The sequence below is a fragment of the Cricetulus griseus genome, chromosome 2 (assembly GCF_003668045.3).
Source record: "Cricetulus griseus strain 17A/GY chromosome 2, alternate assembly CriGri-PICRH-1.0, whole genome shotgun sequence".
Lineage (NCBI taxonomy): Eukaryota > Metazoa > Chordata > Mammalia > Rodentia > Cricetidae > Cricetulus > Cricetulus griseus.
In genome coordinates, this window is record NC_048595.1 from 129876483 (window position 1) to 129899569 (window position 23087).

A 23087-nucleotide genomic window follows, 5' to 3' on the forward strand; every position below is an offset into this window, starting at 1 on the left:
ATACCCACGAGGAGGAGGACTTTGAAAAATTCAATTCCCCAAGTACTCTGGAAGACTTTTTGTCTTTTACCACTAGCATATTTCACAACTTGTATGAAATGCAATCAAAACTACTAAAGGAGATAAATCTAATGGCCAATGTGAGCTGCTGTGTCATTTCCTGTAATAATCACTTTGAGAACAGAGAAGGGCACAATCTTATTTCCCATATTAACCTTTAATAATTCTGGCAATTCCCAAACAGTATTCTTATTTTAGTACTTACCATGCCCCCAAATGTTGGATTTCATTAATAGAAATTAACTCAGTGTTCACACAAGGGTAAGTAGTTCTGTCCACAATTTATTGAATTGCAAATCAGATTCATTAGATGTTATGTTGGCTAAACAGAGAATAAATCTGGATTCTTGGATGTCAGCATTATTGAAATGTTAAATTATGAGAAAGTAAGGATATCAAATACCTACCTAAATTTCAACAGTAAAAATATTTTTAAAGACCATCATATTTGGTAATAAATTAGGTTTATATAACCGATAATTTCAAAATAAATAAAACCTGAGTTGAAAATGCTTCCTCCTATGCTATCCCAGCATATATATTTTATAGCCCATTTTCATTTAGGCCAGTGTACTTCAAACTTCATCCAATGAATACATATATAACCCTTGGGGATCTTGTAGCAGTCTGCCTAAATTCCTAATGAACTAGAGGAAGCTGAAGCTGCTGGCCCTCAACTTGAGCAGTAAGGTGACCCAATATGAATGAACTATGATTTCTGTCTTAATGACTGGCTTTATAAATGTCAAGTTAGAAAAGAGCATTCTAGTTAAATGAAAGCATGAAGTATACCAAGTTGGCAGTGTTTGGATTTGTCTAAGAGTGACACCTTTGATGGGATACCAAGCTTTGTTAACTTTAAAAGATAACAGCTGGAGGCTCTCCCAGTTAATTTAAGCCAATACACTGCAACCACTGTTAAAAATCTTTAATGGTTAAGTGTCCATTTAAGTTACTTGTAAACTTTCTTTAAGCTATCCCGTCTCCTCCTCCTCTCTCAACAAACAAATGCTGCTTTTTCTTCTGTCTTGTGGCCAAACAGCGTGTAACACCCAATGCCCCTCCCTTTAAAAACCGAACAAAATTGTCTCCAACCAAAGGGCCCAAAGCAAAAAGGTTGGCTTCTTTAACACATTCATAGGTGTATGCATCAACCTCCACAGGGTTCCCCTTGCATGTTATTGGCTGGCTTGAGTTATGGCCTAGGTAACACCCTTGTTCCTTCAGAAAAGACAGGTTAGGATGAGAACCTATTAAGACTACAGCTGCAGACAGTTTAAATATCTTCTTCAATCCGGAGACACTTTGAAGAATGCATTTCATGTCTGACTTAAAGGAAAGCACACGGTGCTCAGGAAAGCTGGTATAATCAGATGAAGGATCTGAGTCTGCAGAGTATGTCTGAGTACACATCATATGATAGACTTTGTGATACTCAGGGTACAGCTTTTGTGGAAGCTGCTTGAAAATTAAGCTTGGATCAGTTACTCGTCTTCGAAATACATGGATCACAGGGATATTATTGTTGTAGGCACACAGTACTGCATCGGCTGCAGTAAGGCCAGAGCCTACAATCAGCACTGGATCAGCTCTGCCACACAGCTTTCTTTTGTTTATAGCAGCTCCAAATTCGGGCATTGAATGAAACACAAAAGGTAACTCTTCCCCTTCAACTTCCAGGTGGGCAGGAGAATCCAATGTTCCAGTTGCAAGAGCAACATTCTCAGCAAAGAGGCAAAAGGGAACATGAGAACCACCTGCTATTCGCTGATAGCCTCTGATTTCCCAGTTTCTTTTGACAAACTTTGACTTCTGGTTCTGTAAATGTTTTGTTGAGATATCTTTGTCTTGACTACCATTATCACCTTGATCTCTGTAGAGTCTTGATACAGAAGTTATGTAAGTATTCTCTCTGAAATTCTTCTGAAGACCCATGACGTTTACATAGTGTTTGTAGTAGCGCGCTATTTCCTCTGGCATAACCCGGTCCCCCTTTAAGTTCCTGGAAGATGAAAAGGAAAGATACCCTATGAGGAGAGCACTTTCAGTTTCAGATTACTTTCCTAGCTAGTAAGCCTTTATATCTTAGTTCTTTTAAGGTTGTGTTCGTTAAAAATTACACTTTTTGTTTGTTTGTTTTTACCCTCATGTTTTAGAAAAACTGTTCTCACGTTTTCTTATCCCAACCAGAATGGCAATCATTAACAAAACATAAAACAAATGCTAGTAAAAAGAATCACTGCTGGTAAAGAATACAAACTAGCAAAGCATTGGTGGCGCTCGCCTTTATTTCCAGCACCAGGGAGGCAGAGGCAGGAGGATCTCTGTGAGTTCCAGGCCAGCCTGGTCTACAGAACGAGTGCCAAGATAAGCTCCAAAGCTACACAGAGAAACCCTGTCTCAAAAAAAAAAAAAAAAAAAAAAACACCAAACTAGTCTAGTCACAACAGATATCTGTACAGAGGGTTCTCAAAATATGGAACCAACCTAAGTGTCCAGCACAGAAATCATGTAAAGGAAACATAAAAACAATACCCCCACCCCAACCAGACAAAGAGTAAAGTCATACAACAGGAAAACAGATGTAATCGAGATACTATATTAAGTGAATTACGCCAATCTCAAGTACAAATGTTTTATCTCATTCATGGTTTCTAGATTTTACATAAGTATATAAATCATACATGCATGTGTACATAACATGAAAACAAATTATCTAGAGGATCAAAGGAAGCAATCAAAAAAGGGACAGTTTAATAAACTTTGAATTAATAAATGGATTAAAATGTAGATGTTTGAAAAATCAGCCTATGTTACCTTACAACTGTAATGATTAAGATTGCATCATTAACAAATTACTGTTCAAGGGGGCTAGACAGATGACTCAGCAATTAATAGTGCCTAGGTTAAGAGTCCAGCACAAAGTTGGGTACAAAGGCACACACCTTTAGTTTTCTGTGTAATTTAGCAAGATAAATGATTCTGGTTAGGCAAAAAAAAAAAAAAAAAAAAAAAAAAAAAAAAAAAAAAAAAGTGAAAACTTTTCCATTTTGCTACTCATTTTAACAAATCTAAGAATATACTGAACAATTTCACTTGCTTATCAAATGAATTCAAACAACTTGACTGATTTTGCAACTTCAAATTTTCAACCTCTATATATCTATATATTTCCATTTAAAAAAGCCTAAAGATTTAACTTTTTGCCCCATTTATTTATCTTATATGTAAATGTGTTTCACCCTGTGTGCTTCTATGTGCACCAAATATGTCTAGTGCACATGAGTGTCAGAGGAGGGTATCAGATCCACTGTAATTTGAGTAATGGAAGGTTGGGAGCTGAACCATGGGAATTGAACCTGGGTCCTCTGTAAAAGCAGCAAGTGCTCTTAATCACGGAGCCATCTCTCCAGCCCCTTCATCATGATCTAGATATAAAACTTATGTCCTTAAATCTTTTAAAATTAAGAATTATTTCTACAGACTTACCATGGTTGCTACCTAGCAGGAAGTAAATTACTCAAACTTTACATCTCTATTCTAACAAATAGTAAGTAAATTCCTGCTTTAACTTACTTCCATGAGTAAAATTAGATTCTTTGCATTAGTAATTTATATCTAGTTTATTCATGTAACTCAAAATGATAGGACTTTTTACATTTCTCCTTTTGAATGTTATGTTCTTTCCCCAAAAATGAATAAGACTTGTATTCTTCCAAGAAGAAATTTCTCAGTGCTACTTAAAGTATTTATAATTAAATATTTGCCTTCATGTCCAAGTAGCCAACCATATCCTATGTTTTAGATTATCATTCTAAATGATCAATCATAATACACTACTTTTACTCTTCAAAAATAAACACCTTGCTGATGTGGTGGTATTCACCTTTAATTCCAGTGGATTTAATCCTGGCAGAGGCAGACAGATCTCTGTGGGTTCCAGGCCAACCTGGTCTACATAGTGAGTTCCAATCACCCAAGGTTATGTAGAGAGTCTCTGTCTCAAAAAACAAAACTAAACCACAGAAAATCACCTTAGGTATGTATACATGAAGTATAAATAAATACCCATTCAAAAACTGATACAAGTTTGGAAAATAATGTAGGTAGAAATAATTCATAGATTGAAAGTAACCATGATTTAATATGGAAGATAAACCCTGATAAAAAAAAAAAGATTACAGGAAACCCTCTGTAAACAATACTTTATGTACATGTAGCTTGACAGCATCCTAAGTAGAAACTAGCTCATAATCACTGTTTCACAAAAGAATTTTTATTTAACAAGTATATTTCTATTCATCTACCACAGGATTCACAAAAACTTCCAAAGTTTCTCAGTCCCCTGTCTTTACACATCAAAGAGTTTTAACCATTTGATCTTTACCTTCGTTTGCTAGACATCCAATCTTTAAATTTAAGTCCAGGTAGCTCCATCCAATTTCCAAAGCTGATCGTCAACATAGAGCCTTCCATATTCTAGTTAGAAAGTACAGTTAAAAAATGCAATGAAGCAATTTTCCTTTTGAAGGCAAATTCACCTTATTATATACCAATTCAGATCATGCATGTTCCCAAGAGTCCAGAAGAAAGAGTGGTATATAAATACTATGGATTTTGTTTTCATACGTAACAATAGCAGTTATACAATAGAAAAATGGTGCAACTAGAGTTAATCCTAGTAAGTGAATTAACCCACTTTCAGAAACAAGAGTCTTATATTTTCTCATTTATTACATATTTCCTCTGAAATTTCATTCTAATAAGACTTTCATACATTTTCACCAATTGGTATTACCTTTAGTTATACATTTATGAAACAAATTATATCATTAGCTTTGGTCTATGATCAGTACATTAAGATATAGTTGTTAAAGAACAAATCAGCATTTTTTTTTTTTTTTTACTTCTTAAACAAAAGAAAATGTTCACTAATTTCCAAAATATTGTTTTTTCATTTTGGTAGTTTTTTTTTTTTTTTTTAATTAGAGAACTGTTTTTCTCTATCAGTTATAATTTTGAAATCTGGACTAGGCTGAATATAATATAATCACTTTCTACAAATAGAAAAATAAGCAGCAGTTGCCTAAGAAACATACTTGGCACTGGGTTTAGTGTTATCATCCTCAACCTACTTTTGCTTCAATCAAAACAAAAGCTTCCTCAAGCTTCCTCAACCTACTTTTGCTTCAATCAAAACAAAGCAAAAGAAGCTAAGGGCCAAGGCACCCACCCAGTCACCAACAAGCCATTCAGCTTTTATAGACAATGGCTCTGTTCTCATAACACAGCCCAGCACTGAGAATGAGCATATTATAATACATTTTATTCAGTCACTATAATTTTTGAGACAGGGTCTCATGAAACTGGTTTATTTATATATTTTTAAAAAGATAATATTATCTGTAATTTTAAATATTTATTTAATATATATGAGTGCTCTGTCTTCATGCACACCAGAAGATCAAATCAGATCTCATTACAGATAGGTGTGAGCCACCACGTGGTTGCTGGGAATTGAACTTACGTACTCTGGAAGAGCAACCAGTGCTCTTAACCACTGAGCCACTTCTCCAGCCCCTTTATATGCCGCTCTGGCCTCGAACTTCCCTATGTAATGTATATACAATGAATGCCTGCTGTCATTAGGATAATAGTGTTCCCAAAGGGGCAAAAGTGACAGAAGTATTGTCCAAGTATATGTGAAATGGTACTTCTTCAAAGATGCAAATGGGTTTTGAGGAGTATACCATTAGAAAAGGAGAATATTCAGGCAAAATAAAAACTGATATGACAACCTAATACTGAGGAAAAAAAATCAGTGTCAGGAAATTAAAAGAAACTGAACTTTCTGTAAGAAGTGTTGGATTATGCAAGGCGGGGTTGCTTCAAGGTTTCACATTTCTAAAACAGGCTAGTGTTCCCACTGCCTCTTATATGATCTCTAAACCTTTGGTATATTCTACTTAATGAGAATGTATTTGCATACCCAAGCCTTGGGTATTGCTGTGCGTCTACGACCATGTAAGTCTATCCTAAGGATGTCATTTATAGTGATTACTAGTGCTCCTGAGACCAGAGGTCTGAGGGGCTGAGGTCAGACATTGCTTGCTGTCACACACACACACACACACACACACACACACACACACACACACGGCCTAGGCTGATTATCCATCTATCTTCGGATACCAAGTATAAACAAGTTTCCCTGCTTGACAGCTCTCCTTGCAGACTTTCAGACACCATTCAATGTTGGGAGATTTCAACACATCTTCAGCAATAGCAAGATTTCAAGGGCAAGAGCAGCAGCACAGAACACATAGTTAAACTGTAGGAGAACTTGTGTATCACTGTGGTGGTCTGAATGAGAATGGCCCCCACAGGCTCACACAGTTTCATGCTTAGTAGCCAGCTGGATAAACAATTTGGAAGGATTAGGAGGTATGGCCTTGTTAGAGGAGGTATATCACTGGGAGTAGGCCCAAAGGTTTCAAAAGTTCTCGGTGGACCCAATGTCACTCTTTCTGACTGCTACCTGTGAATTCTGATGTAGCTCTCAGCTATTTCTCCAGCACTATGCCACCCCAAGTCTGTCATGCTCCTCACCATGATCATAATATATCAAACTTCTGAAACTGTAAACAAGCCCCCAAATTAAATGTTTTTTTCTTTAAGAGTTGCCTTGGTCATGTGTCTCTTCACAGCAATAGAACACTAAGACAATCACAAAATGGGGCTCAAGCCAGGGCTTTATAGCTCCGGAACTGAGAGAAATGTCTTTTGTTCACATTAAACCTTTTGTTTACAAAACTTCTCATTTAAAATCTTGAAAATACATGAAATAGTGGCTGGAGACACAGCTCAGTGGTTAAGAGCACAAGTTGTTTTGCTTCCAAAAGATCTGGGTTTGATTCCCAGCACCCACATGGAAGCTCCCAACCATATGCAACTCCTCTTCTACTTTCTGTGGGCACCTGGCACCTGCATGGTACACAGACATATATGCAGACAAAACACTCAGAGTCATTAAATTAAATAAATATTGCTTTAAAAAATAAAATAAAATACATGGAAATGATAGACATTGCCTTCCAAAATACCCTGCAAGATGATTAAGAAATTTTAATTTACTATGAGGGCTGTCCCCTGAAATTTTTTTCTATACAATTTATATTAGGTAGTAGAGAGATATACTTATTTGAAGACTGTATCATTAATAAAACTCTGGCTTAACTACCTATAGTTAGTGTATGCTAAAAACTCAAGTTGGAAGCTAGGCATGATGGCACACACCTTTAATCCCAGCATTTGGGAAGAGGCAAGTGATCTCTACGTTTGAGGCCAGCCTGGTCTACAGAGTGAGTTCCAGGACAGGCAGAAATACACAGAAACCCTATTTGGAAACAAACAGAAAAACAAATATCAAGTTGTTTTTATTGAGGCAAAATGTAACAAATACCTCAATATACACTAAAACATGTATAACATACTTACATTCCATGCCCCACCAGGGGGGCCTTTACCAAGAACTAAGTGGGGGATATAATGATGCTGTTCCAATTTCCAGTGAAGAATGGATGGGTAGTCATACCCAAAGTCAGCATCTGGATGAAGAAGTGTGTCAAAAAGTACTGCCACTGGATTGGATGATCGGCCCTCCAGACCCTCAGACAAGTATTCCAAGTCCTGAATGAAAGAAAAAAAAAGTGAACCTGAAAAAAGCCAACACAATCACGTTAAGCCAGGACATGCCAACTCAGTAATTTCTACAGAGTGAGCCAGAGAACATGTATTGTCCTTGAGCTCATTCATAATACATTCCCTGGCAAAATAAACGTAGGCAACACTTAGATTTAAAACAAAGCTTAAAAAAAAAAAAAAAAAAAAAAAAAAAACCCTCATAAGATCTGAAGATACCTTTGGCATACAATGTCATGTAGGGAGTAAAGGGTAGCACTTCCCAAACCCTCACCGGCAGTGTTGCAAAGATGGCTGGTAGCCAGAGTCCACACTAAAAGGCAGCCACGGTGGATGATGGTCATAATCACAACACTGTGCAGGTAGTGGCCATGGGAGGACTTTTCCCACTCAGTGGCTAGGCAGCCTTGTCTAGGTGAGTGAGACTAAGGCCAGAGAGAGACCTGGATTCAAGAAGCATGGAGGACAGCTTGGGAATTAACACCCAAGGTTAACTTGTGGCCTACATGCAGGCACACACTCATGCTCCCACATAAACCTGCACCCATAGTCACACAAAATTTTTAAAAACTCCACTAGAAAATAACTGGGGAATTTTTGCTCAAATATTCAATATAATTTAGATAGGACATCAGAATATATTTATAAAGCTAAAATAGAAAGCATTATTTAGAACAAAGGATTTACAACAAAGAAATAATAGTCACATAAATAAAGCTAACCTTGTTGGAGCATTAAAATACTTTTTAAAGCTGATGTAACAAATAATACCTGGTCAACAATGGAGAGATGTCTTGCTTCTTCTAGTTTACTATGTAAGATTGTATTTGGATGTATTGCTTCAGATGATAAATACGGTCTGTAGCCTGATAACATATACGAAAGGCATATTCCAGAAGGTCCATTTCCTATTTAAAAAAAAAAAAAAAAGCAAAATGATGTAAGTTGATCCCCTTTATGGTTTGGCATGTATGTGCCCTCCTTACCTGTTCTCCTGTTTCAAATCAACTAAAGCCTGGTGCTCACAAATTTCTGACCTCTGCTTCTCTCTTAGTTAAGGCTTCAACTCTGTGCCATTGACTTCCAAAACTAGTTCTTGAGAAATACACAGTTTTCTTTTTTTTTTGGGCGGGGGTGAGGGGGGGGAGTTTGAGACAGAGTTTCTCTGTGTAGCTTTGGCGTCTATGCTGGCACTGGGTCTGTAGACCAGGCTGGCCTTGAACTCACAGAGATCTGCCTGCCTCTGCCTCTGCCTCCCGAGTGCTGGGATTAAAGGCATGCACACCAACACCCATGAAATACACATTTTTTAAAAAGATTTTATTTATTTTTTATGTATACAGTCTTCTGCCTGCATGCCAGCAGACAGTACCAGATCTCATTCAAGGTGGTTGGGAGCCACCATGTGGTTGCCGAGAATTGAACTCAGGACCTCTGAAAGAGCAGTCAGTGCTCTTAACCACTGAACCATCTCTCCAGCTCTGAAATACACATTTTTATAGGCTACTTCTTCATTACAACTGATGTGAACTTAGACAATGGGCAGGAGAGATGGCTCAGTAGGAAAAGGTGCTTGCCACCCCTTAGCAATCTGAATGGAACTCACAGTGGAACTCACAGTGGAAGGAGAACCAATTCTTACAAGTTGTCCTTGTACATACATTCAGGAACACACACATTAAAAAGAAAAAAAAAACTTAAAGAGACATTTTAAGAATCAAGAAAATGCATCTGCTAATAAAAAAAGTTATTTGACAAAAACCAGCATGCATCCAGGAGTTAAAAATTGTGCAACAAATTCAAAAGAGGAAAACTTCAACATTAACAACAACAAAACAGATATTCATCACCATGAAGGAAGGCCCGAAAGGAATGAAATAAAAGATATAAAGATTGGGGAGGGCCAGACAGATGGCTCAGCAGTTAAAAGCACTGCCTGCTCTTCCAAAGACCGAGTTCAATTCCCAGCAACCACATGGTGGCTCAAATCATCTGTAATGAGATTTGGTGCCCTCTTCTGGCCTGTAGGCATACATGCAGGCCAAACACTGCATACATAAATAAATAAATTAATTAATTAAAAAAAAGATTGGGGAATAGGAGGGGAAAACAACAGTTTGCCAATGACATGGTTTTCTACATAGAAAATCCCCCAAACTGACCCTTCAAAACCCAGAACAGCAATTACAGCAAGACTGTAGGACACAAGTCAATACACAAAAATCAAGTCTTTTCTTTTTTTTCTTTTGGTTTTTCAAGACAGGGTTTCTCTGTGTAGCTTTGGAGCCTATCCTGGCTCTCACTCTGGAGACCAGTCTGGCCTCGAAATCAGAGATCCGCCTGCCTCTGCCTCCCGAGTGCTGGGATTAAAGGCATGTACCACCAACACCCAGCGTATTTTCTTACACTAAAGAAAGAAGAAAATTTTGAAATAAAAGCCACACTGTTATTTACACTTACATCAAAAGAGAAGCATCTTTAGCATAATTTTAACAAAATATGTATAAGAGCTACATAAAGAAAACCACGCTGGGCATTGGTGGCGCACGCCTTTAATCCCAGCACTCGGGAGGCAGAGGCAGGCGGATCTCTGTGAGTTCCAGGCCAGCCTGGTCTCCAGAGAGAGTGCCAGGATAGACTCCAAAGCTACACAGAGAAACCCTGTCTCAAAAAAACAAAAAAAAAGAAAACCACAAAATACTGACTAGAGAAATAATAATTTTAGAAGGCCTACATAGATGAGAAGGTATTCCATGTTGGTATTCCATGTTCATAGATAGGAAGCATCAAAGTTATTGTAAGTTGTTTTTTTTTTGTTTGGTTGGTTTTTTGTTTGTTTGGTTTGGGTTTTTTTTTTTTTTGGTTTTCTTTTTTTTTTTTTTTGGTTTCTTTTTTGTTTTGTTTTTTCGAGACAGGGTTTCTCTGTGGCTTTGGAGGCTGTCCTAGAATTAGCTCTTGTAGACCCGGCTGGTCTCAAACTCACAGAAATCATGCGCCACCACCACCAGGCATGTAAGTTGTTTTTGACCTGTGTTATAAACTTAGTGCAAGTTCAATAAAAGTAAAAATATTTCAATATCTATTCTAAAATTATTTAGAAAGGCAAGAGGTTCAGAGTAGCCACCACACTGCTATCTTAAGACAAGTCTTGTCTGACTCTCTCAAGTTTGACTACTAGATGGAAAATATAACTAGCAGCTAATTAAATGAATATAATTTTCAAGTTTTAAAAATCTGAATTATTGAATACCTTAATTTTAATAGTTGTATATCCTATCTGTTAAGGTGATACAAAGGATAGGGTGAAATTATATTTTAGGTCATTATAAATATTACAGTGGAGCACTATCATGTCACTGCTAATAGCATGAGTTACTAATTGACAGCTGTCATTCGGTTTATAAGTATGTCTACAGGTATCTGACCAATATAAGGTTGAAATCCAATAATAAAATACACAGAATGACCTCCACAGAACTCTAATAATACTGGTCACCATTAACGGCTATTATCTGTGAAAAGCTACTGCATTCCAACATGGACTCTATCATATAAGCCAATCCTTCTCCAAAGACTTGGTAATGGTTATTTTAACATATCAAACAACTTAATACTTTAAAATTCTGTCCTTTATTATGTGCCTCCATTCACAGAAGTGTCTCCTTATATTTTTGTCCTTTTAACATATTTCTTAATTTCCACATGGTAGTTGAACATATATGAGGTAAAGTGTGGCATTTTAATGCATGTATACAATGTATAGTGATTGTGATCAGATCAAAGTAACATATACATCATTTCAGATACATACCATTATTTGTGGTAGGAACATTCAAACTGCTACCATGTTTAGATGGGGAGCCTTTTCAATACAATGTAAAAACATACACACCTTAGAATTATAAAAGCAACTTACCAATTATTACCACAGGTAAAGTCACTGATGAATCTTCAAGTAAAGAAGTTTCTTCAACCAATGGCATCCCTTTAACTTTCGGCCCCAAATTATCGCCAAAATATTGCACTAAAGAATTAAAAATCTCTCCTTCAGTTTCAGTGTCACTATAGTCTCTTTAAAAAGAGAAAAAGTAAAAGTATAGTTAATTTAGGTTTTATAAAACCCATTTTTTCTCATATTTTGGCAATAAAATATCCAGCAGTTGCAAAATGCTTTTCATAGTATAACATTTAAGTCCACAAGTCTGAAGTGGCTATTTATCTCATATTAATATCTTATAAGCAAGTTAACTACTCAGTAAGCTTTTTTTCCAGGCTAGGGAAATAGCTTATTTGGTAAAGCACCTGCCTGATTCAGGACCTGAGTTCACTTACCAGAAACCACATAAAAAGGCTGAGAGCTGTATCAGATCCCTGGGGCTCAATGGCCAGCCAGTCTAGTCTAGTCTAGTTGACAAGCTCCAGGCCAGTGAGTGATCCCATCTAGAAAAATAGGTTGATGGCTTCTAAGATAGGCTGTCCTCTGACTCAGACACACAGACACAGCTTCTTCTGCTAACCAAACATACAGAATTATACTTGAGACTTTATAATTCTTTTGAGATGCCTAGGAAGGGCTAGTTTCCCCTTTTTTCCTTTTTTTTTTTTTTTCCTCAGCTAGCCACACACCTTTTAATTCCAATCCCAGCACTCAGGAGGCAGAGGCAAGCATATTTCTGAATTTAAGGGCAGACTGGTCTACAGAGCAAGTTCCAAGACAACCAGGGCTATACAGATAAACCATGTACAACAGAACTAGTCATAGTTTTTTGTTATTTTTATTTCATGTGGATGGTATGCTTGGTCTTGATGGAAATGGCAGTATTGACATCTTCAGGAACCACATCACCAAGGTATAGAGCAGGCAGCAAGTGACGCATTTACCAGGGTGAGGGTCACACTTCACCATCTGGTTTGGCTAGCTCAAACTACGCATTGGTGATCTCTACTCATGCTAGGCTTTCTCAACAGAAATAACAGGGGAATATGTGGTCAGAGGGAAATGGATTCAAGGGTAGGGCCCGCCCAGGTTCTTATAGAATTCTGTCATTTCAACATTCAGGGCCCCATCAAGTCTGAGGGAGGTGATGGGAGACAAAGTGTGACCTATCAACTTATTTAGGTTAATGTAGGCTGGGTGCTTGATGTCAAGGTTTCTAAAACAGATGTCATAAATGGCTTCATTGTCTCCCATGAAGGCACAATCAGTGCTCCAGGGTGTTGTGGGTGGTGAGGATGAAATTGCAACGCTCAACCACAGTAGTGGAAACTTAGGAAGCTGAGTAAATGGAGAACTTGGACTTCTTTTCATAATCAATAGAACTGCTCCATCAGCAAGGAGGTGAACCCAGAGCCAGTTCTTCTACTAAAGCTGTGGGAAACAAGAAGCCCTGAAGACCTGTGCACTGGTCAGACAGTTTGGAAATTCTGTCCAAGACAAGGTCAATGATCTCCTTACCAGTGGTGTAGTGGCCAGAGGCATAGTAATTGGCAGCATCTTCCTTGCTTGTGATGAGCTGCTCAGGGTAGAAGAGCTGGTGGTAGGTCCCAGTGCAAACTTCATAAATAACTATGGGTTCCAGGCCTACAAACACTGCTAGGGGCACATGCTTGCCAAAGCCTATCTCACTAGGTTTTAAAGGAGTCATCTCTTCCCTTAGTGGTCTTTTCACTTGGCATCTGGCCATCAGGTTGGATGCCCATATTCCAAGCTGTCTAGCTCCCAGCAGGCATTGCCGATCTGGACACCAGCCTGGCCAATGTGCATGGAAATGCACTCACACATGGTTGCTGATTTGCAGCTCAAAAGGATGGCAGAGGTGAAGAGGAGGTGTTACTTTTTACAGCCTGACTCTTAAGCAGTTGATGTAAGAGAATCTGCCATTTACAGTCCTCTCACATAGCAAAAGTAGATAACAGGTTAGCATGGCTGTTAAAGGTAGCCCACTCTCACATGAAGGCCTGTCCCCAGGAGTGTGTTTATGTTCAGTCTACCCCATTCAGGACAATTCCACCTACACCTCTGTAGTTAGAGCCAGATACATCTGCTGCTTTCCTATTTCTGATTCTTAGCAACTACACTGAACCTGAGTATTTTTTCCCCTTGTTGACATATTTTTCTACAGGGTTTCATATAGCTCAGAATGGTCTCAACCTCAGTATGCAGCAGAGGCTGGCTATGAATTCTTGATCCACTTGTCTCTACTACTCAGGTACTGGAATTATAGGTGTGTAATGCCCAGTTCAGTCTAACAAGATTTATTGTCATCACTGTCATTATTATTATCATTGTTATTTACTTTTGCTGGGGGGGGGTGTAAATATGCCATGGTACTTGTGTAGAAGTCAGAGGACAGCCTAAGGGAGTCTTTCTCTCCTTCCACAATATGAGTCACAGGAATCGAACTTAGAGCATTAGGCTAAGCCATCTGTAACCTAAGTGTTTTATGCTCTTCATACTTCTCCAGTGTGTGCAAAGGAGAAACTCTATTTCTTTTGCAGGCTTCCAACCAGTTATTTTGGCTACCCAAACCCCATTTATATTACTGTTGTTGTAAAGGTCACAATTCTGTCTTAGGGGCTGCAGAACTTCCTTTTAGTGTTTTCCAGCCATCCTTACCTTAAACATTGAAGCTTCCGTAGATAAAACCTGAGAAATATTAAAATGGTGTTATGCTATGGTTTTGGTAACTGCAAAGACCACATATTCTCTCTCCTAACTGGATCCTAGCTTCTAATTTTAGTATGGACATTTATGTTGGAATACATGTAAAGGCCCGGAAACTAGAAGGAGACCCATGAGAGGGGAAGATAACTTTCAAGGGTGTGGGGCACACTAGAACAGGTAGCAGAGAAGTAGAAGGTGAATTACTGGAGGTGGAAACATTAAATTGGAAGAGGGAGCAGGGAGATGGAAGAGAGGCGAAAGAGGGTCAAACAAAACTAACAATGCATGGGAAAGCCATAAAGAAACATAATACTCAGTAAGATAATTTTAAAATAAAACTAAGAAATGGGGTGGGGCTGAAGAGAAGGCTGATAGCTCAGCAGCTAAGAGCTTGCTGTACAAACATGGGGACTGGAGTTTGGATTGCTACATCACGTGACAAACCCGGCACAGTCCCTGTTTGCTATAATCCCAGCATTGAGAGAGTAGAGACAGGAGGTATCACAGGAGCTTGGGGGCTGCTATAGCTTAGCCCCAAAGTACACATTCTAGGCTCAGCAAGACCCTGCCTCACAAAGAATGGTATATAGGAGGATGATATAGGAGGACACCCAATGCCCTCCCCTGACCTCCATGCACTCCTCCACCAACACACACAAACTTTAAAGAGGTTAAGTAGCACTACCCTATGGGGATAAATAAAGCTGTTCCTAGAACCCATAGGCTGATGAATGAAAATCCCAATGCCAAGATGTTGGCTATATCCCTACAAGCTAGTGGTCAAGAAGCCTCCAGGGGCCCCAAAATAATGCAAGTAATTAACACTGCTATTGACAATGCAACAGAACTAGAAGGTAAGACCTTACTGCTGAAGGTATCACATGCTCTGATTACAGAATAAACAATTCAAGTTGTAACTGGAAAAGACATTCCTCCACTGGTACAATCGTGGCAGATGTGTTCTGGGGGCAACAAACTGCTTTCCGGTTGAGATTGAGGCCTTCTATATAGAAGAGATTCACATCTGGCACTGTAAAGCTAGTAGAACACTCATGGCCGGAAAGGTCAAAGGACTAATGAGGAAGCTACCAAGTTTTCGGTTTTTGTTGTTGTTGCTAGAGGTGGCTTTCTTTTTTCTTTTTCCTTTTTCTTTTCCTTTTCCTTTCTTTCTTCCTTTCTTTCTTTCTTTTTGCTACATGAGTGAATATGACGTTCCTGTCAAACTGGCTCCTGAACAACTGCCTATGCCCATAGATCAATGCTGCTGCCAGCTTTGGTGAGAAAAGCTTCCTTTACAGTGGGTAGCAGCTACTGTAGAGACTTGAGGTAAGCGACTGGTGAGCTCAGTCAAGTCTGGGACATCTATATCACTCCCTCTAGGAGTCAGAACACACTGCTGAAAAGAGGGAGAACAGATATAAGAACCAGAGAATGGGCTGGTAATGCCACAGGCACTTGTGGATTCTGTCTGTACTTACACCAGCTCTGATTACCTGTGTAAGACTAGGTGTAGGGAGACACTATAACCACACCTCCTAAGGGCTGGCTACAGGAGTGCCCCACCACACCCGTCAGGGTGACGTGGTAAAGGTTTAAAGGGATAGCTAAGGCACTTGGTAGCTCTCTTTTTTTCTCTGCTGCTTTGGCTCGCTCTGGTTTCCTGTCGGTTGGCATTTACTTATTAAAGATAACCTGACCTTACGGGCTACGTATTAGTTCTTCACCATAATAACTAGGCACAACATCCTGCCATGGAAGGGAAGGGACTCACATGCCCCACCTCTTTCTCAGGATCTAAAGGCAGTTACTGTTGCTGAGCCAGGAGAAATACTTTCTTCAGTGGTATAGCCACTGGTGAAGTGTCAATCATCCGGTAAGTGGCCTTTCATCCATGCTTTTAATATCATATGCAACAGATGACTGCATAATTCATAGCCACACATATTTACTATATTTCTACCTAAGAATTTTCTGATTTAATTTCTGTGCAATGTGAGCAAGTAGGCAGTACATTCTTTTGTTTGTGCAGATCTTTGTGGCACTGACTGAATTACAACTGCTGAAACTAATGTCCATTTCCTGTTTTATGGGGCCCGCATCAAAGACTTATTAATTCATCAAAAATGAAATATTTCTGGGCTTTCAATTTCATTCCCCTGATTTATGATTATGTTTATACCATCAGCAAGTTTTCTTGATTATTGTTGCTTTGTAGTAATTTTGAAACCAATAAGGTGAGTCCTGAGTCCTCTAAGTTTGCCTTTTTAACCTTTGTGAGACTACTCTGGGTCCCTCTACTCCCCATGTACCAACTGGTGCAAAAAGAAAAAAGCAGTTTATCTTTATGATACTGCACTGATTTGCAGATCAGCCACAAGAGAATTACTTTAAGAATATGCAGGTTTTCAGTCTATGAATATTAAATGCTTTTCCATGTACAGTCATGCTCTGAGTGAAGATGTTCTGAGAAATGCACCAGGTATTTCCATCCCTGCAATAACACTGAGTGTATGATATACAAACTATGATAGACATACTACTACAAAATGGAGATTTGTGGGAATCCCTGCCTATATTCAATCTGTCACTGCCTGTAACTTCATCGTGCAATGCAGCACATTAAATCCTAATTTCTTCCAAGGCTTCCTATTTTTCAATGTGCACATTTGGTTAATTTTTTTTTCTTATTGTTTCATTGCTTATGCTGAGTGGAACTATTTTGGTTTTTGGTTTTTCTTTTTTATTTATCTATTTATTTATGGTGTTTTGAGGCAGGTTTCACTGTGTAGCCCTGGCTGTCCTGCAACTATCTGTAGACCAGACTGGCCTCAAACTCAAAGACACCACCTGCCTCTTCCTCCCAAGAGCTGGGATTAAAGGTGTGAGTCACCACTGCCTGGCCTATGGAAATACTTTGTTAATTTCACTTTCTGATTATCTAGATTGCTTTATACATGTATATTCACCTTGTACATCAGTCCTATATTCTGAAATATTGCTAATTTGGTGAGGGTCTTAAGAAGTTTGACTCAGGCATGTCCTAAGACTTGAGGATAAAAAGAACCAAAGGTTTAGAGGCTCTAAATTCTCTGTCCATTAGCCTACCTGAATTACATAGCTTAAGTAACTTCTTTTCATTTCTTAGTCACTAGTATAATCATTCTGTGAGGAAAACCACGGACAATACATTTTCCAAACTCTGGTTAACTAGTTTTGCCTACAGCACTAATGAAATGTGAGTGCATTAGTAACTACGCACCACCTAAATTAGGAAGCTGCTGCACCTGGATGTTTTACAATTCATGTGTGCAGTTCACAACTATGACCCATATTCATGTGCACTTGGATCCTATGTTAGGCAAACTATTTTGAGTTAAAACAAACAAACAAACAAACAAAAAAACACTGTTCCTTTTATTCAGGACACCAATAAATTGCAAATTACATAAACTACATTTAGAAACCAGTAAAGAACAGCATTTTACATACATGCAAAAATGTTACCACACTGTCAGACATTAAAGATCATTTGCTGCTGGGAGGCAGAGGCAGGCAGATCTTTGTGAGTTGGAGGCTAGCCTGGTCTCCAGAACGAGTGCCAGGACAGGCTCCAAAGCTACACAGAGAAACCCTGTCTCAAAAAACCAATAAATAAATAAATAAATAAATAAATAAATAAATTAAAAAAGATCATTTGCTATGACTTTGGAAGCTTTTTTTCCATTTTTTTTGTTTTGTTTTTGTTTCCATTTTTTGTTTTTGAAACACTTCAGTCCGAAGTTTCTCAACAAGATAGAATAGGAACACTATTTGGTAATAAAAAGACTAACCACAGAAACAATTTCTTAAACAACCACATACAAATGAAATGCCTTTGCACCTCAATTCTAAAGGAATTCAAACTGACACTACCACATTAAAAAAAGGTTCTAATGTGCTAAATAAAGGAAGTGTCACATTTTATTTTCCATAATAGAAGTGTGACATTTTCCCCCTTTAAAAATTCACATTCAATTCTATCACAATGTCTATTAATGCAGACTTTGGAGAACCCCCAAATGTAGTTATAATCACAAACTGTTTTAAAAAGCTGCCCAAAAGACAGCATTTGTGTTGAAGATTTCAACCCAATGGTGGAACACTTGCTTCATTAGCAAGGCCCTGCATTTATTTCATCGCCAGCAACACAAAATAAATGAATGAAGACATACAAGACTAGAAACATTACTCAAGGAGCTGCCAAACAATCTTAAAAAATAAAAAATCCCAGAAGTTTTTTTGTTTTGTTTTTCGAGACAAGGTTTCTCTGTGTAATTTTGGGACCTATCTTGGCACTCGCTTGGTAGACCAGGCTGGCCTCGAACTCACAAAGATTCACCTGCCTCTGCCTCCCAAGTGCTGGGATTCAAGGCGTGCACCACCAACGCCAGGCTCTAACAGAAGTATTTTAACAATGATACATTTAACAATGATAACATAATAGGCATGCTTTCTTCTCCCCCAACACCAAATGTAGCAAATACCTTCCACTCCCTCCCTAAGTTTCTTTTCACAGAGAAAAGCATATGATATTTACCACATAGCCACAAGAGTGTGAATTCCCAGCTATCTCCTTATAGTTCAACAGTAAACCAAAGGTGACAGTAGGCTTTCAGAGGGATATTTTCTAAGAGGAATGTAGTTTCCCAAGGGGCTTCAAATTTTCACTAATCCTGCTTTCTACAGTACTCAAGAGCGAATAGTTTGTTGCAATCTGTCTAGAAGTTACTTATCCAACAACCTGACATAAGACTTCTAGGATCTATCTAGGATTTAAAGTCTTATTACAAACTCACTAAGTTGAAAAGACTAAGCTTATTGCTCTTACAGCAGGAGACTGCACTTTCTCTGACCCTCACAGCCCTTTTGCAACCTCTTCTGTGACTGTTATTAAATACACATAGTACTTACCTGTATTAAACAATAAGCCCCATGATTTGTGTTGATGACAGTCACAAATACTGGGACTTGTGGCTCATATTTGTAATGAAGGAAATGTTAGCAGTTTTAGAAGTTAATGATATTAAAACCCTTCCACCCAAGTTAATGGTTCACCTAAATTTTATGAGCCTCTATTGAACAATTTTTTTGGTTTTTGGTTTTGGTTTTTCGAGACAAGTTTCTCTGTGGTTTTGGAGGCTGTCCTGGAACTAGCTCTTATAGACCAGGCTGGTCTCGAACTCACAGAGATCCGCCTGCCTCTGCCTCTGCCTCCCAAGTGTTAGGATTACAGGTGTGCGCCACCACCGCCCGGTTCTGTTGAACAATTCTTAATCATTTTTCCCCCAAAACAAAACAATACAGAAACAAAAAAACCTCAAGTGTTACACATCCTTATTCTTTAATATTCATAGATGTAAAACCGGGTCCTGGAGTTCTTACTAAACATAACATTTCTTCACCCCACTGTTAATACCCAGTTTCTAGTACTTTTGATCTTTTTTGTAATTCTCTGAAGAGTTGGTCAATTGTACCAGATCTAGAACACACACTCGTTCATTCATACTAAAGACTATTCTCACCTTGAGAAACTTTCATTATAATTTGAGTATAAAACTGCCACTTCCCATTTTTTTCCATGCTAACATGGTTTAAAATTACTAACATCTTAGTAAGTCACAATCCGTTGTCACTACACTCTCGACACATTCTTCTCTACTTCCCTTCAAGCCAGTAACTTACGTTCCTAGATTCTTAAAAGATAAAAATGTTAAAGGAGCCTCTTCACGGATTTCCACATTGGCCATTTACAAGTAACCGACTCATCATTGGCCTAGCCACTCTCGCGGTCCAGGGACAAGAAGAAGGGACAAGAAAAGGGGTCCCTGAGCTCTGGGCAGCGCCGGCCCAGCGGGCGGCGGCCGAGGAGCACACGCGGCGGAGCGGGCTCCGACCCATCCCAGGGGGAAAGTCACCTGAAATGACCGGCCAGGGAGCAGCGGCAGCACCACACAGGCATGGAGAGCGGCAGCGGTCCTCCCGGCGGGTTGTCGCAGGCTCGTCCCGGCGCGCGCCTCTCCTGCACCGCGGCTCACGGGCGCCGGAGTCTGTCCGCGCACAGCGGCTTCCGCTCCTCCCAGCCCGCGGCCGGGCGGCGCAGCCGGTGATGAGCGCCGCGCCGGGGGCGGGGCCGGGAGCTGCGACGGCACCGCGCGGCTCCGCCCACCAGGTGCCTGGACGAGCCCTCCGATTGGTGAAGCTGTAGTGGGGGCGGGCCCATGGAGGGGATGCGCACGGCGGAGGCCCCGCGGGCAGGGTCATCGCGAGGCCTACTCTCGGGGCCTGGAGTGGGCGCACGGTATCCGCCCCCGGGTGGTGGAGAGAGTTAGAGAAGGGGCTGCTCCCTCCATCCTGCAAGAGTCCCGCCACGAGAACCCACCTGAGCTCACGTCCTCGCACTGTCCCTGGTGCGTCTGGCCTTGGCCCTCGCATCGCGGTCACCCTGAGAGCTCCGCAAACCACAGGTGCTCCGGCCGGCTGCACGCCTGGCGCTGCTCCTGCCCGCGTTCAGCCTCCCTCCTTAAAGAGCGCGGCCCCCACATTCCCCAGGGTGGGGAAGGCCTCAGCCTTGCAGAGACATTTGGGGAAAGGGGCAGGGCCAGAAAATGTTTTCAGTCCTTCCAGGTGTCTGCGATTCCATTGGCAGGCAGGGAAATTCTGAATAGGGAGCGCATCCTATTTGGTAGTGATCCAAAGTTAAAAGATGGGGGTAGACACCCTAGAAACAATTGACAGTGCCTGCTGTTCTGCGTAGGCAACATTCCCCTTCCCAATAAGTCATCATTGTTTGGGACAGTTAAAACACGTGTATGTTTATGTCTTTGAAAGAAGTACTCAAAGTTTTTCAGGATGTTGCAGTCAGAATTTTTAAGAGAATCATCCTTGCAGAGCATGGTGGCCAATGCCATTAATCCCAGCACTGGGGAGGCAGAGGCAGGTGAATTGCCATGAGTTCAGGTCCAGCCTGGTGTACATAGTATGACAGTTCATTTTACTTTTAATGTGTTAGCATAACTACAGAATAGTGGAAAGCTTGGAATGCTGCAGGTCCAGAGACAAATTACCTTATCTTGGGCTAGTTCTAGCATTGCAGAATAGCCATTATTTGGCCATCTCTGTGTGTAAACGAATATCTTGTGACTAGTAGATAAAATACCTTTTGGAATCTATTAACTTAGCAGACCACTAGCTTCCCCCAACCAAAATCTTAAGAATGCAATAAGATAGCATCCTGAGACTTCCCTCATCTTGCTGTACCTGCCTCTCTGATGTACTTTAGTAAAGTAGACCAATGTATTTTGAACTTACCTTGATTTCTTTGTTCTGTAAAACTTCATAAAATTGCTTCCAATTGGAACATGAAATTTGAGGTCATTTAAATCTGTGTTCCCAGGCTACTCAAAAAAACTCCTGAATAATTTTCTCTTATTTCCTTTAAGAGGAAAGTTGTGTTTTTTTTTTTTTTTTTTTTTTTTTGCATCAACGATGTGACACATCAGATTATGCTTCTAATATTCATACCGTTGTCCTGTTATACATTTTTTCCTTTATGGCTTCGTTTTTTTTTGTTTTTGTTTTTGTTTTATTTGAATTAGAAACAAGATTGTTTTACATGTCAATCCCAGTTCCTTCTCCCTCCCCTCCTCCCCTACTACCCCCCATATGGCTTCCTTTTAAATTGGAGGATTTTTTTTTTTTTTTTTTTTTTTTTTTTTGCTTTGCAACGGTTGCAGAAAAATAATGTGGGCACATCAGATTTCAAGTTTACTTTGTTTTGTATTTAATGTATTTTTAACAAATACTTTTAAATCACTGATGCACAGGATGTGCAGGGCAGTACATGCCTACAGAAACCATAAGAAGGTGTGGGACTCCCCTGGAGCTGAAGTTGTTGGCAGTTGGGTGCTGCCCAATCTGTGGTAGGAGCCCCCTAATGTTCTTCATGATTTCACTACCCCTCTCCAGTCCCTAACATTTTGAAGGTGTCAGAGCTGTGAGAAAATAAATTCCTAGTGTTTTAAGCCTTCTAACCTGTGGTACTATTGTATGGCAGCCAGAGCCTTTTGGCTCTGGTTATTCTACAAACAAGTTTTTTAATCATTCAAAACAAACAGTTTCATTTTAAATACTCTGGGCAAACCTGGCATTGGGCAGTGCCAAACCAATACCTTGTTCACAAAATACTCACAAAGTTCCAATGAAAAATTCTAGAAAGGGTATTCTTTTATTAACTTGAAGCTGGAGATGTTTTCAAATTTGTTATCATCAAGGCCATTGATCCTTCTTGGCACCATAAGCAGCTGGCCTACCTCTGATGATGCTGGAATTAAATCATCAGTTCAGTTTTCTACTCTAGATAGGAAGTTCAGTAATTACATACAAAACTGGGAATAAAAACTGTGTTGAAAACTTCAGGTAAAAAAAAAAAAAGACTTCAGGTGAGATTTGACCCTGCAGTTTGATTTCCATACAGGTTACTCTAGAGAACCATAAGAGAGCAGAAGAAACATAATGTGGGTAGGATTCAGAAAAATTTCCAAGTTACACTGTAAGATCCCATCACTGTCTCGAGCGTAAAGCTGTGTGCCCAGTGAGAAAGCTACAGCTGCAGACAGTCTACAAT

At 39.5% G+C, this 23087-nt stretch overlaps 1 protein-coding gene and 1 pseudogene across 2 annotated transcripts; both read right to left on the reverse strand.

Moving 5' to 3' along the window:
• Positions 1-322: 322 nt before the first annotated feature.
• On the reverse strand, positions 323-20578 carry Osgin2 (oxidative stress induced growth inhibitor family member 2). Of its 2 annotated transcripts, XM_027403563.2 has the most exons (7): positions 20380-20578; positions 14378-14407; positions 11678-11832; positions 8533-8669; positions 7558-7749; positions 4448-4539; positions 323-2062 (listed from the first exon to the last, which is right to left on the reverse strand). In XM_027403563.2, exons 1-7 carry the CDS (start codon positions 20421-20423, stop codon positions 1030-1032), a joined length of 1683 nt encoding a protein of 560 aa, XP_027259364.1. In that variant the 5' UTR covers positions 20424-20578; the 3' UTR covers positions 323-1029. The 2 variants fall into 2 exon arrangements, with proteins under 2 accessions (XP_027259364.1, XP_027259365.1); XM_027403564.2 differs by lacking the exon at positions 14378-14407 and having other exon boundaries at positions 20380-20577.
• Positions 11841-14359, reverse strand: LOC113834423 (annotated as a pseudogene).
• Positions 20579-23087: the final 2509 nt, after the last annotated feature.

Bases quoted from the DNA above. Each gene is read 5' to 3' on its own strand.
- Osgin2 (XM_027403563.2), bottom strand. From the start codon at position 20,423: ATGCCTGTGTGGTGCTGCCGCTGCTCCCTGGCCGGTCATTTCAG. The intron at 14,408-20,379 runs GTGACTTTCCCC...AATATTTCTCAG, and splicing joins TCCCTGGCCGGTCATTTCAG to GTTTTATCTACGGAAGCTTC. The intron at 2,063-4,447 runs GTAAAGATCAAA...TTCATCTTCCAG, and splicing joins TGGATGTCTAGCAAACGAAG to GAACTTAAAGGGGGACCGGG.